Source organism: Podarcis cretensis (genome assembly GCF_951804945.1).
Source record: "Podarcis cretensis genome assembly, chromosome: 11".
Taxonomy (NCBI): Eukaryota; Metazoa; Chordata; class Lepidosauria; order Squamata; family Lacertidae; genus Podarcis; species Podarcis cretensis.
The window spans coordinates 514523-528362 of record NC_137180.1 but is presented as its reverse complement, the minus strand read 5'-3'; the positions used below and the strand labels follow the sequence as shown (position 1 = coordinate 528362).

The following is a 13840-nucleotide window of genomic DNA, read 5'->3' as shown; positions in this document are numbered from 1 at the left end:
ATACTTCATGTATGACCAATGCATGGCAAGTAGCTGTCTTTATTCATTACAGTTGCGGAGGGAGAAAGAGCTTATGGGGGTGGGGAGGTTTATCTATTCCTACTGTGATTAGAATTAAAATCCCCTCTATGGGGCTAGAATGCTTGGGGGTGGGAAGTGGAATTCTATGTGTTCCAGCCATCAAGGGAGGCTTCAAATATAAACCAAATTGTTAAGGGCAGCCTGCAGTGTTCTGACCATACACTGATATGTGTTTTGAAGAATGTCTGTAGCAAGATTATGGCCTAGTTCACATGACACATGAAACCAAACCTTCACGTAGCAGGATTTCGCAAACATGCAGCCCCCCCCCCATACAGCTGCTTTACTCCTCTTTGTTATTTATTTCTTTTACTTCAGCACCATGCTAAGCAAAGCCAGAGTTTGGCTTAGTGTGTCATGAGAACCAGGAGTTGCAGCTATGCTTTCTCCTCATTAACCACTAGCTGTAACAAGTGGTTGCACAGCAGCTAAAAGGATTGAGCAAGAGAAAAGAGGCAACGGGCTCTTCTCACATTCGCTGTCTCACTAAGCCAATATTTGTCTTAGTGTGTTGTAGGAACACAGTTGGTTTCACTTTCAGGTTTCACTCTTTTCCACATGACAGGACTGAAACCTGAAACATTTCTATGTGACCTTTTTCTTTGTGAAAACTAGTGTTTAGTTGTAAAGCTATCTTCAGTTAATAATCTCATCTTTTTTACAACTTGTAGACCCAACCTAAGTACATTAAAAAGGATTGTAAACAAAAAAGCCCCTCAGCCATAATCTTGTTTTCCTTTTCAGGGCTTTTATGGTCAGTGTTTTGGGGAGGATCGCATTGTAGTGATTAAAGATTCTACTCCAGTAGACAAGAGCAAGCTAGATCCCAGTAAGGTATGGAAGGCATTTCTTCCTTTACTACTATTGAGCTTGGAATTCTGTATTGAGCATTCTTACATTTTACAACCATAAAACTGAAGTCTAAACCTGGAATTGATTATACACATTTGACAAAACTATGTAATCATAGCCATATATAGATTTGCTTTGGCTAGGTTTAAAGGAAGAGTTAAACAGGTACATCCCTTCTCTCATACTCTTTCACCATGATTGAATTCAGTAGACAATTCCACAACTTTGCTCTCACTGGGTAAGTCCAATTAGTGCTATATAGGTTTTTGCAGTGTCCATATGACACTGTCTTGATGACTCTCATGGTCCCTTCCAACTCTAAATTCTATGATTCATAAAAATGCCAGCCAATTTTTTTAAAAAAAAATCTAACCTGAATCCAGTTAGACACCTTCAGTCGCTGCTGATGTGGAAACTCAGTAGTGCATTTGGGGAGAGTGGGGTTTGTCCCATGTGGTGAGGCTTCAGTGGATAGCCTCTGGTGCCACAACCCTGCTTCCTTTTGATCATCACTTGAGCACAACCTAGCCATTTTGTTTCCAGCAGTACAAGCATTCCTGTTTTTGCCATTTGTGGCATGCTGAAGACATGCTTAAGTTTCAACAACCCGGTTAGGAGAAATGTTCTCCTGAGTTTTCCACAGAGGACATCTGGGGGATTACTGTACACAGTACATTGGGCTTTTTATATATATAAAGAAATTTATCTCTGTATTAAACTATTAATTAATGTATTAATCTCTGTATTAAACTAAAAACCAAATAGAAATGAATGGCCCCACTCCAAAACAAGCCTCCCTTTAGCCCATTGTGATAAATAAGGCTGGTAGCATTGGCAATCTTGCACACTTCCTGAGGAGGTGGGAATTCAAAGGTGTACATGCACAGAGGAAGAACAACTGTGGAAGAGAGCTAAAAAAGAAAAAGGAAAAAACACCTCCTGAAACATTGTCAAATTCCACTGTCTGATGCCAAGTGGGGGAATATCCACAACCAGTGTGGTGTAGTGGTTAAGAGCGGTAGTCTGCTAATCTGGGGAACCGGGTTCGCGTCTCCGCTTCTCCACTTGCAGCTGCTGGGTGACCTTGGGCCAGTCACACTTCTGTGAAGTCTCTCAGCCCCACTCACCTCACAGAGTGTTTGTTGTGGGGGAGGAAGGGAAAGGAGAATGTTAGCCGCTTTGAGACTCCTTAAAGGGAGTGAAAGGCGGGATATCAAATCCAAACTCTTCTTCTTCTTCTCTTCTTCTGAACAAACAGGAACGTGTGGAAGCTCATATGCCAAATGCACAAAAACAAATATTGTATCTGAACAACCCATTTGCAGTATAAAGCCTCTGCACTTCAGCCGGGGAGGACAGGATATAAATAAATTATTATTATTATTATTATTATTATTATTATTATTATTCATAAAATCATGCAGGGGCCTGTGCTTGTCTTTATTTAACCAGTGGGAGTAAGAACATAAGACTTGGCTAAATACGTACAGTAGAGATAAAAATGGTGAAACATATTCATGGGTGTAGTACCCCCCCATCCTCAAAAAGTATTGAAAAGCATTAAAAATATTTAATTAACTGAAGTTGTCCCTCCTAAAAAAAGCCTGCCCCCATAATGTATTCCTTTCATATGGAGTACCATGAGTATTTGCAGGGGCCAGGCCCTGAGCACGGTGAGGAGTTGCTGTGTTTGGCTTGGGGGAGTCAGTGCGGCCTGGCAGGTGTGGCCAGATCAAGAGATGTAAGGCCAGCATTTTGCCCTGGTTCTTTGCCACAGCAATGGGGTTTATACCCAGCTGTTGCCAGTTCCTGTTCCTGCTTCAGCGCTCCTGGCTTGCTCCAGTGCCTTCTCCTGTTCCATTTTCTGTTCCTGTGTTCAAGCCTCATTGGGTTTTCGTCCTCCATTGAACTGCTACCATTATTATCCTGGTCCCGGTGTGTCAGATCTGGAATGCTGCTGCCTACGGCCTGGACCGTGACACTTTTGGGGGGATTTTTTACCCATAATCTCCCCCCAAAAGCTTGGGCGATCTCCGAAGAAGAAAATCCTGGCTATGCCCATGAACATATTATAGAAATACCTTCTCAAAAGAGAGAGCCCTGATTGGATTTGGTTGTATCATGTATGCCTCTTACCTGAGCCGCCTCCTCCTCCTCCTCCTCCTCCTTCTATACATGACTGTGGAGGCCAATTCTGGATCCATACGTGGGGACATTGGTTTCTGGGTTGATCATGGGGTCATTCTACGTCAGTTCAATGCCACCCACCATCTCGGATTTTGATGAAACTAGGTGTACACCCTTCCCTTCTGGTTGAAAGAAAGCCCCTTATTTTTATTTACCTCTATCTCAAACGGTTTTAATTTTATAGCACTTCAAAATTTCATGAAATCTTTGTTTCTGTCCCCTCTTGAGATCCTCGGCCTTGTGTGCATTTTTTTTTTCTTTTTCTCCATAACCAATGATCAGATCTCTCTGAAATTTTACACAGAGCTCAATAACATGATGAGGATTTCAGGAAAAAATACACCAGCACTCAAAAGGTTTTATAAAACCTAGGTTTAGAAAACATAAATTTTCAGCGTTAGCGCACGATGTAATTAAAAGTTTTTGATGGTGAAAATGCTCTTTCTCCACAAAGAGACCCACAAATTTATGGGTCTCTTATGCCTTGTAACAAAATTTTACATTTTTTGGACATCGGGGGGGGGGGATGGCTACTGGGTACAACTTTCCTACAATCCATAGCTATAATAGAAAAAATTAATGAAACAAAGTTGTTCATCTTAAAATTTAAAATAATATTAGTTATTACAGTGGTACCTCGGGTTAAGTACTTAATTCGTTCCAGAGGTCCGTTCTTAACATAAAACTGTTCTTAACTTGAAGCACCACTTTAGCTAATGGGGCCTCCCATTGCCGCCGCATCGCCGGAGCATGATTTCTGTTCTCATCCTGAAGCAAAGTTCTTAACCCAAGGCACTATTTCTGGGTTAACAGAGTCTGTAACCTGAAGTGTATGTAACCTGAAGCGTATGTAACCCGAGGTACCACTGTACAGGGTTTTTTTCAAAAGTGCAGACTTGTTTTTAAAACTATAATAATTGGCTATATCGTGAAATTAATTTTTAAAAATTGGTCAGAAACTTTAAATGTTGACATGTAAGGAAATAAGACGTAGCAAGAAATAAGACGTAGCAAGAAAAAGATTAAAAGAATGTAATCAATTTTGTACAATATATTCAATTTTGCAACATCACATGATCCCCAATTTGTTTTTCAGAATATTATTGCATACAAAGACATGTCTGTCTTAAGGGGGGCAGGGAGAATGATATTTTTGTGCCATCTTGAATTAATAGATGCATGGAGACTTTTTAACATTTATGTTAAATATACTGAGACGTAATTCACAATGAAGCAGTTTTATAGCAATAAGGACAACAATTAAACTAAAGTAAAAAATTAGGGGCCGCATCGGAAGATGGCTGACAGCACCATCTCTCCGGCTCACACGAGGTAATTAAGAGGCTGTTATGGGAGTATGCAGCCTCCCTCGTTACCCCAAGGGAATGGGGAACGCTGCCTTGCCTGCTGTGCCCACAATTCACCCCCGGATTCGAAAGGGGGTGAGGGCACTAGGCACAAAAGCCCTCGTGTGGGTCGGCTCTCCTGGACACTGTCTCTGATCTGCGCAGCTAGTTGCGGGAGCTCAAAATAATCAGAACGGAAGCAAACGCACATACTTCGAGCGAAGATCGGGAGTTAAGACTGGTAACTAAAGGGATCTCTGGGAAGTGGAGCAATGGGCTGGATTTAACAATAAATTAAGAAGAAGAATAAATCAAGAAGAAGATTCATCAGAGGTTTGGTATGTCGGAGCGAGACTGAAAAGGGGGAGAGAGAAAAACTTTTCTTTTTTTGTCTTATGTGAGTACCCAGTAGCTCTCCCTCCCCAAAAAAGAATCATTGCAATTACTAATCACAAGCAGGAGAATTAAGAACTGTGTGGAAATTAATTACTATGCAAAGACGTGGCTTATGGGAACATCGGGAAACAAAAGTAAGTCCTTTGTGATAAAGAGAGATTTATCATGGCAGGTGGATTCAGGGGGAGGGGGACTGGCTGTTACTATGTTGGAGTGTGGGTTCGACCTAGCAGGGCCCCCTGAGAAAATTTATAATGGAGCGGCAGGCCTGGGGAGATCAGGACAGACTGTCGGAATGTTTTTGTACGGAGGTGTTGAAATGGCGGCTGTCCACTTTTATGGCTCTTGGATGAGTGTAAAATCCACACAGGATAAAACAACGTTTGTCTTCAACCCGCTTGTGGAGACTATCAGAGACCACAAAGAAAGGAATATATGATAACAACAAGAAGATGAAGAAAACAACAAAGAGAAGATTGAACAGAATTGTGAATATTATTTTGACAAAACTGTGTAATTAAAGCAGCAGCAAGAGAGATGATTGGATCTCTTTCGGAGCTCGAAGAATGGGTCCCCCCAACAAAAATTTTAAAAATTTGGCTGTGTAATTTGGAATTATTGTGATTTGGAATTAATGTGATTTGATTGGCCTGTTAATAAAAATTATTTAAAAAAAAAAAGATTATGTTACAAGTTCAATGCTCCTCAGTTTCCTTGCTGCAGCCTTGGTATCACCTGTAAGCTTTTCATTTTCAACGCCATACACTCGTTGGGAAAGAAGTATCTTCTGCCAGTTATTGTCTGTGGGTGTTGTACAATAACAAGCATATGAGGAAATGGTATTGCACAAGAATCGTCATGGCAGAATGAAGGTGAATGTCCATTTGGTTGAAGAAATTTTACAAAAGCATCTCCCTTGTTTTGATTAATCTCTGATATCATTCCAAAGTATCACAAATGATCATACTTGCAAGCGACAAAACATCCAGGATACAGATCATCAGCATTCACAGAAAGTTTGGGGAGGCTCCTCAGGTTGAAAGTGCGGGAGGGCTCTTTATCAATGCTCATTCTTGCTTTAATTTTGCCTGTAGAATTGAGTGGTTTAAAGTTGCGGAAATTGTGAGTTCCAGGGAGTGTGTGCACGTCTCTGAAATGGATTTTGAAGGAAGAGCGGATTATGTCCATGTCTTCCCTTGCAATATAATGGAATTTGACCTTTTCATATTTTCCCCCCACTGAAATAAAAAAAATGTTTTTGGAGTAGTAATCTGCTTGTCAAGACTCTCTTTTCTAGCAGTTCCACCAATACCGTTGCATTCTGACTTGCCATGACTAGCAAAGAAAGACTACAGTGCAAACGCACAGTAGATTTGGAAATCTTCCTGATGATGACAGAGATTTAGGAAGTTGAACTTATTTTTGTAGTGTGCTGCACAGCCGTCACATCTGTTTGATGTGAGGAAAATTATATTCTTGAGTTTTGTATACAGTATTCACATCATGCTTTAAATCATCAGAAACAATGCAATGGGATGAGATCAACTTCTCTCCGTCTGGGCTTTTATAATGCACTACCACAGGATGCAAAGTACAAGAATCAGAAGTCCTTGTACCTCATATTGGATGATGAATGAAAAGTTTTCACTGAAATCTAGTAGAATAACAGCAGTGTGTGATGGAAGGTTTTCTTTTAAATCTTTAAGGAAGGAAGACTGTGACTTTGCTATGAAAGGAATCAAACGTTCTATTTTGTCTGTTAGATCATCAATGAACTCATCTAGTGCTGAAGTGGTTTTGATCAAGTGTATTCGATCTGTGGAAATCCATTGAGAAAATTCAATGGGGTCACTTCCATCAAAATCTTATCAAGATTATTCTTTGCAGGACATTTATTACATGCATTCCCTCTTTGGATCCTCACAGACTAGAAACTTCATCATGTCCTTGTATTCGTGACACATGTAGATGTGAAATGGGATTCTGGTGAATGGTACACACACATATATTGTGGGCTCCACTAGAACCAGCGAAAACACACCACTCAAAGCACAAAACTTTTAGAAACCCACTTTAACACTGGGATATTCCTTCTTGAAGCCTGCATACAGTTCTCAGAGGTTGCCCAGTATTAGCCGCTTCCTATGATACTCCTATGATACCAATGCTGACCACATCTTTCATTCCTGGCATTATTCTGGACTACTCGTCACTGTGATAGAAGTTTAGAACCTTGCTTACCGTTTCAGATGGAAGCTTTTTTCCACCTCTGGGATCTGGTTCAGCTAAAATTCCTCTTTAAAATGTTTCTGTGCCTGGCGAACTGAATAATCAGATACACTAAATGTTTATTGAATTTTTCTTCATGGCCATGAAAGAGAAGCAGGAATGGTCAGCATCTGGATTTGCTTCTTCTGCATTTTATGGCATATTTCATCACCTCTACAAGTTTGTCCATGTCACTCACTTTATCTGTAATCACCATCTCTGCTTCAGTCTCTTTAGTTGGGATTTCAACCTGTAGCACTTTTTTCATTTTATCATGAATATTTTCCTCAAACTTTTCTATCTTCCTCTTTCCATAAGATGTCTTGCAGTGTTCAGGTAAACCATGTAATTTTAAAGGGATGTCTTCAGCTTTTCTATGGCTTCTCTTCTCTCCAAATAGGTCTTTTCTTCTAAACTTATATCTTCAGGTTGAACGCAACTGTCTTCAACATCACTTTGATTTACATCGCTGCTATAAATAATTTGTCTACATCTTCTGCACAATTTATGGCCTGGCTTTACTTTAATTCCTGTCTCTAGCAAATCTTTAGACTTCTGTAACGTTACAGAGCGTAGATATTTTTTGACTGGTCCTTTGTGCTTTTTAAAAGGATCCCTGTAGAGTTTTTTTTGTGTGTGAGATTCAAATTTCTTCAAATATACACTTTGGAAATGTAAGCAAATAGTTTCTAAGTCTTCAGCTTTAGCTTCAATTCTTAAATGTAACAGCTCTCTGTCCTCTTTGCTTAAACAATTAACATTCTCAATCCCCTTTCTGTGACTGAAAGTTAACTTACGGCATTCACTAGCAGTTAACTCTCCCGCACTACATATTGAATTTTCCATCTTATTCCAGTTGAAAAACACAGCAAGAACTAGCACCCAAAAAATCAAAGATTGGATAAATTATAAGAGTGCACCACACTGATACCAGAAGTAGATTGACTGCAAGGTGAAGCTGGTAAATTGCGGTCTTGACTATGCTACCACTCAGTGGATTTGTAACTGGCTGACTGACTGAACCCAAAGGGTGCTCATCAATGGTTCCTCTTCATCCTGGAGAAGAGTGACTAGTGGGGTGCCACAGGGTTCTGTCTTGGGCCCGGTCTTATTCAACATCTTTATCAACGACTTGGATGATGGACTCAAGGGCATCCTGATCAAATTTGCAGATGACACCAAACTGGGAGGTGTGGCTAACACCCCAGAGGACAGGATCACACTTCAAAACGACCTTGACAGATTAGAGAACTGGGCCAAAACAAACAAGATGAATTTTAACAGGGAGAAATGTAAAGTATTGCACTTGGGCAAAAAAAATGAGAGGCACAAATACAAGATGGGTGTCACCTGGCTTGAGAGCAGTACATGTGAAAAGGATCTAGGAGTCTTGGTTGAGCACAAACTTGACATGAGCCAACAGTGTGAGGCGGCAGCTAAAAAAGCCAATGCAATTCTGGGCTGCATCAATAGGAGTATTGCATCTAGATCAAGGGAAGTAATAGTGCCACTGTATTCTGCTCTGGTCAGACCTCACCTGGAGTACTGTGTCCAGTTCTGGGCACCACAGTTCAAGAAGGACACTGACAAACTGGAACGTGTCCAGAGGAGGGCAACCAAAATGGTCAAAGGCCTGGAAACGATGCCTTATGAGGAACGGCTAAGGGAGCTGGGCATGTTTAGCCTAGAGAAGAGGAGGTTAAGGGGTGATATGATAGCCTTTTTTAAATATATAAAAGGATGTCACATAGAGGAGGGAGAAAGGTTGTTTTCTGCTGCTCCAGAGAAGCGGACACGGAGCAATGGTTCCAAACTACAAGAAAGAAGATTCCACCTAAACATTAGGAAGAACTTCCTGACAGTAAGAGCTGTTCGACAGTGGAATTTGCTGCCAAGGAGTGTGGTGGAGTCTCCTTCTTTGGAGGTCTTTAAGCAGAGGCTTGACAACCATATGTCAGGAGTGCTCTGATGGTGTTTCCTGCTTGGCAGGGGGTTGGACTCGATGGCCCTTGTGGTCTCTTCCAACTCTATGATTCTATGATTCTATGATTCTAAGGTGGAAGAAGGCCTTGCCTGATGGAGTCTCTCCCCTCACCGTTCTTCCTTATAAGCGCTCCCTGTAGGGGGGCAAGGCAGGGGGAAGAAGGCCGTGTCTCTCACCTCACATCATATAGCATACACATCTAGCATAAACAAAAGACTTCTCTGAACTGCAATCTGAGAAAACATTTTAAAATGTCTCATATTTTTAATATTTCTGAAATTAATATTTTTTATAAAATAATTTAAGCCTAATTTGATGTACTCATAATTGAATATAATGCATAATTTTACATTCTTTTAATCATTCTCTTTCTAGGTCTTATTTCCTTACATGTCAACATTTAAAGTTTCTGACCGATATATTTTTTTAGATTGATTTCATGATATAGCCAATTTTCATAGTTTTAAATACCCCCAAACTGAAAAACAAGTCTGGACTTTTGGAAAAAACAAACAAAACCCCAGTAATAACTAATATTTTAACTAATACTTTAAATTTTAAGATGAACAACTTTGTTTCATTATTTTTTTCTATTACAGCTATGGATTGTAGGAAAGTTGTACCCAGTAGCCATTTCCTCCCCACGATGTCCAAAAAATATAAAATTTTGTTACAAGGCATAAGAGATCCATAAATTTTATTCTTTGTGGAGAAAGAGCAAGATGATTTTGACCATCAAAAACATCATGGGCTAACGCTGAAAATTTATGTTTTCTAAACCTAGTTTTTCCACCAAAAAACCCTACATTTACCGTATTTTTAGCCCTGTAGGACGCACTTTTTCCCCTCCAAAAATGAAGGGGAAATGTGTGTGCGTCCTATGGGGTGAATGCAGGCTTTCGCTGAAGCCTGGAGAGCGAGAGGGGTCGGTGCGCACCAACCCCTCTCGCTCTCCAGGCTTCAGGAAGCTATCCGCAAGCCGTGGGAGCCCGGCACGAAGTCGCGCAGATCTCCCAAGGCTTGTGGAGAGCTGCTTGCATCCTGAAGCCTGGGGTGCGCTGAGCTCAGCGCGCCCCAGGCTTCGAGCTTCGCGCAGCTCTTGGCAAGCCATGGGAGAGCTGCACAGTGCTAAAGCACATTCGGCAAACCCTCACATCAAATCAACCCAAAAAACAAGGGTTATGCCACCCACCGTCAAGCCATGGGAGAGCTGCAGCTCTCCACAAGCCTGGGGAGACCGGCGCGACTTCCCGCCGGGCACCCTAGGCTTGCGAATAGCAGTCTGTTCTGGGGGCTGGGGTTGGGGGAAGCTCGGGCTTCCCCTGCCCCAGCCCCGTGCCTGGGAGGTGAAAAGTACGGTATACATTTTAAAGGCATTTAAAAAACCTTTTGAGTGCTGGTGTATCTTTTTCCTGAAATCCTCATCATGTTCTTGAGCTCTGTGTAAAATTTCAAAGAGATCTGATCATTGGTTATGGAGAAAAAGAAAAAAAAAATGCACACAAGGCCGAGGATCTCAAGAGGGACAGAAACACAGATTTCATGAAATTTTGAAGTGCTGTAAAATTAAAACCGTTTGCAATAGAAGTTAAAAAAAATTAAGGGGCTTTCTTTCAACCATAAGGGAAGGGTGTACACCTAGTTTCATCAAAATCTGAGACGGTGGGTGGCATAACCCTTGTTTTTTGGGTTGATTTGATGTGAGGGTTTGCCGAATGTGCTTTAGCACTCTTCTCCCTTTCGTCCTGAGTTCAATCATTTTCAAATCCCAAAGGTGTTTGGTAAAGGCTGTTCTCCAGTTGAAGCACTCACAGAACAGTGTTTCCCAGTTTTTGGTGTTTATACTACATTTTTAGATTTGCCTTGAGACCTTTAAACCTCTTTTGTTGACCACCAGCATTACGCTTTCCATTTTTAAGTCTGGAATAGCGTAGTTGCTTTGGAAGACGATCATCAGGCATCCGCACAACATGACCAGTCCAACCAAGTTTACCCAGGCTTTTGTGGAGGGATGAAATGCATGGTGCTGTTTCCCACCACCACTACCTCTGCAGCCTGTTAATTAATAACAATTTGCAATTGTTATTAATGTTATGGTGTTGTTTTATTTGTTTTGTTTTAAATATTTATTGCTAATTGTGGTTTTAATGTTGTTTGCTCCCTTGGGACTCTTGAGTGACGGATGAACTAAAAATACCTACAGTCCGTCAATATATATGTCCAGTTCTTTAGAACCTAGATGCACATTACACACAGTTCATATGGCAAACTTCTCTGCATAGGTGTAGCCAGAGGGTGCAGCTCCCTACCCGATTAAGTAAATAAATAAAAACACTTAATTAAATGATAAGATAGCCTGCTAACAAAAGTAATACCCAGCAAATAAATATATAAATAAATCCTGGCTACACCTGTTCTTATCTGCTTGTATATAATAAAGAAGTCCTGGCTCCTTCTATACACTGTTCCAGCTGACAGAGGCTATTGTCCAGTCATTCCTGGGAAAACCTTTTATCTTCTGTTGTCTTTATTATATTGCAACCAGGTTGCAATATAGGGTGCTGTCCTCAGATAGGTAGGTATTCCTCCCACCTCCTCCAATAAGCAGAGCTTGTGCAAATCAGCTTTAGCCCTGGCAGTTGGAGAAGCTGTCCGGTTTGGCTTTGGAAAGGCAAGCTCCCACTGGAAACAAGTTGCTTTGCTTTCTCTCAGTTTGGTGCACAAGTTATTACGATGCCATAGGGAAAATCAAGGGGCAAGCCAGCACTTCAAGCTTCTTTGCTTATAGGGACTGTTTGTAGAAGGATACCTTCATTCTTCCATCTAAACATCTTATGTTTGTTGTGTGAGTAGCATAATATGTCTCTCAGTTGCAGGTTCAGCTTCATGCTTAAATAATTTTTATTGACATAAGCTTACATATAAAACATTTTTCCATTTCCCCGTCTTTCCAGGCCTACATACAAATTACCTTTGTGGAACCCTATTTTGATGACTATGAGATGAAAGACAGAGTGACCCATTTTGAGAAAAACTTCAACCTCCGACGATTTATGTATACCACCCCTTTCACTCGGGATGGACGGCCACGAGGAGAATTGAGTGAGCAGTATAAGAGGAAGACTATTTTGACCACAATGCATGCTTTCCCCTACATCAAAACTAGAATCAATGTCATTCAAAAGGAGGAGGTAATGTCTGCTTCCAAAGCAATGTTGTTGTTGTTTAGTTGTTTAGTCGTGTCCGACTCTTCGTGACCCCATGGACCAGAGCACGCCAGGCACTCCTATCTTCCACTACCTCCCGCAGTTTGGTCAAACTCATGTTTGTAGCTTCAAGAACACTGTCCAACCATCCAAAGCAATAGAACTAAAATAAAATGTGCAGTAGTACTGAGACAAAATGAATATTAAATCACAAAAACCCGAGCTACAGCATGTGGGACTGGACACTCTTAAAATTGTCATTTCTGCTTTCCCTACTCTTCTTTCATTTAAGCTGTCTGATGGGAGTGGTTCACTTAACTTCCTCCCATTTAACTCTTTTGCCAGTCTTTTATCAAGTGGCAGAGAGTGGAAAGACCACGCTATCTACTTTTGGCTTAAAAAACAACCACATAAAAACAGCTTGTCATCCTTGTGGCAACTGTTATTTGCAGTTTCTTTGTTAAAGAGTTGCAACATACCTGTCCCTCTGTAATTTCAGTTTGTTTTGATGCCAATTGAAGTAGCTATTGAAGACATGCAAAAGAAAACGCTTGAACTGGCTGTTGCCACCAGACAGGTGCCACCAGATCCCAAAATGCTGCAGATGGTGCTTCAAGGTTCTGTGGGGACCACAGTAAATCAGGTATATTGTCAGAATATTGTTGATTCTTCTTCTTTTCTTCTCTCTGCTTAGCCATGTTAGCAGCATAAACAAAACATTAAAATGGCACACACCTACACGTATTAATGGTGTAGATTAATCCTCCTATTAAAGGAGTCTGGCATCTCCTTGTCACTAATCCCAGTGACTTCTTAGGCCCAAACATGAAAACTGCAGCCCAATCAACCTATAATACCTAGATTTCCCTCTCAAGGGTTAGAGAAAGCTGGGTGTCCAAAGGCATTTTCTTACCAATTCCTGTTTTTGAGTACTGTCCCACTGAAATCCTCTCCTACTCCCTCCTTTTGCAACTGAGTTGCCCTGAAAGTTGTGCCTTCCTGAAATCTGACTAGATTTTTTTCCCATTTATTGGGTTTTACATGATAGTAATTCTGGTTGATACCTGATCATCCGTTTCCTCATGAAATATGCTTTATGTAATACAGTTTTATGTTTATGTATAAGGGACCACTAGAAGTAGCTCAAGTGTTCCTGGCTGAAATTCCAGAGGATCCAAAACTTTATCGACATCACAACAAGCTGAGGTTATGCTTCAAAGAATTCATAATGAGGTGAGTAACGTGGCAAATTAAAATCTGTTAAAATTGCAATTACACTAAATCTGTGTCGGCACATTCTTGTGCGTTAGGTGGCTTCACAGCAAAGATATAAACAAATTACACAATCCCCACTGTAGCATGGAATGCAGCCTCTGGTGAAATTATTGTCCCATTGGACACTAAATTGATCCTGGTAACAAGACTAAAAAGTAACTCCAAATCTTCATGTTCAGTCCCAGCCAAAAATGAAACTTTATTACAAGATGCACATGGTCCAATACTGTGCGGTTATATTAATC

General features: G+C 40.8%; 1 protein-coding gene across 4 annotated transcripts in view; it reads left to right on the top strand.

The window, feature by feature from the left end:
* Positions 1–13840, top strand: part of DOCK8 (dedicator of cytokinesis 8) — a 165791-nt gene that overhangs the window by 150741 nt on the left and 1210 nt on the right. For all 4 annotated transcript variants that reach the window (XM_079995976.1, XM_079995975.1, XM_079995974.1 and 1 more), the window contains 4 exons: positions 826–915; positions 12069–12305; positions 12820–12963; positions 13447–13553. In XM_079995976.1, coding sequence (XP_079852102.1) covers positions 826–915; positions 12069–12305; positions 12820–12963; positions 13447–13553 — 578 coding nt within the window. The remainder of the gene's footprint in view (positions 1–825; positions 916–12068; positions 12306–12819; positions 12964–13446; positions 13554–13840) is intronic.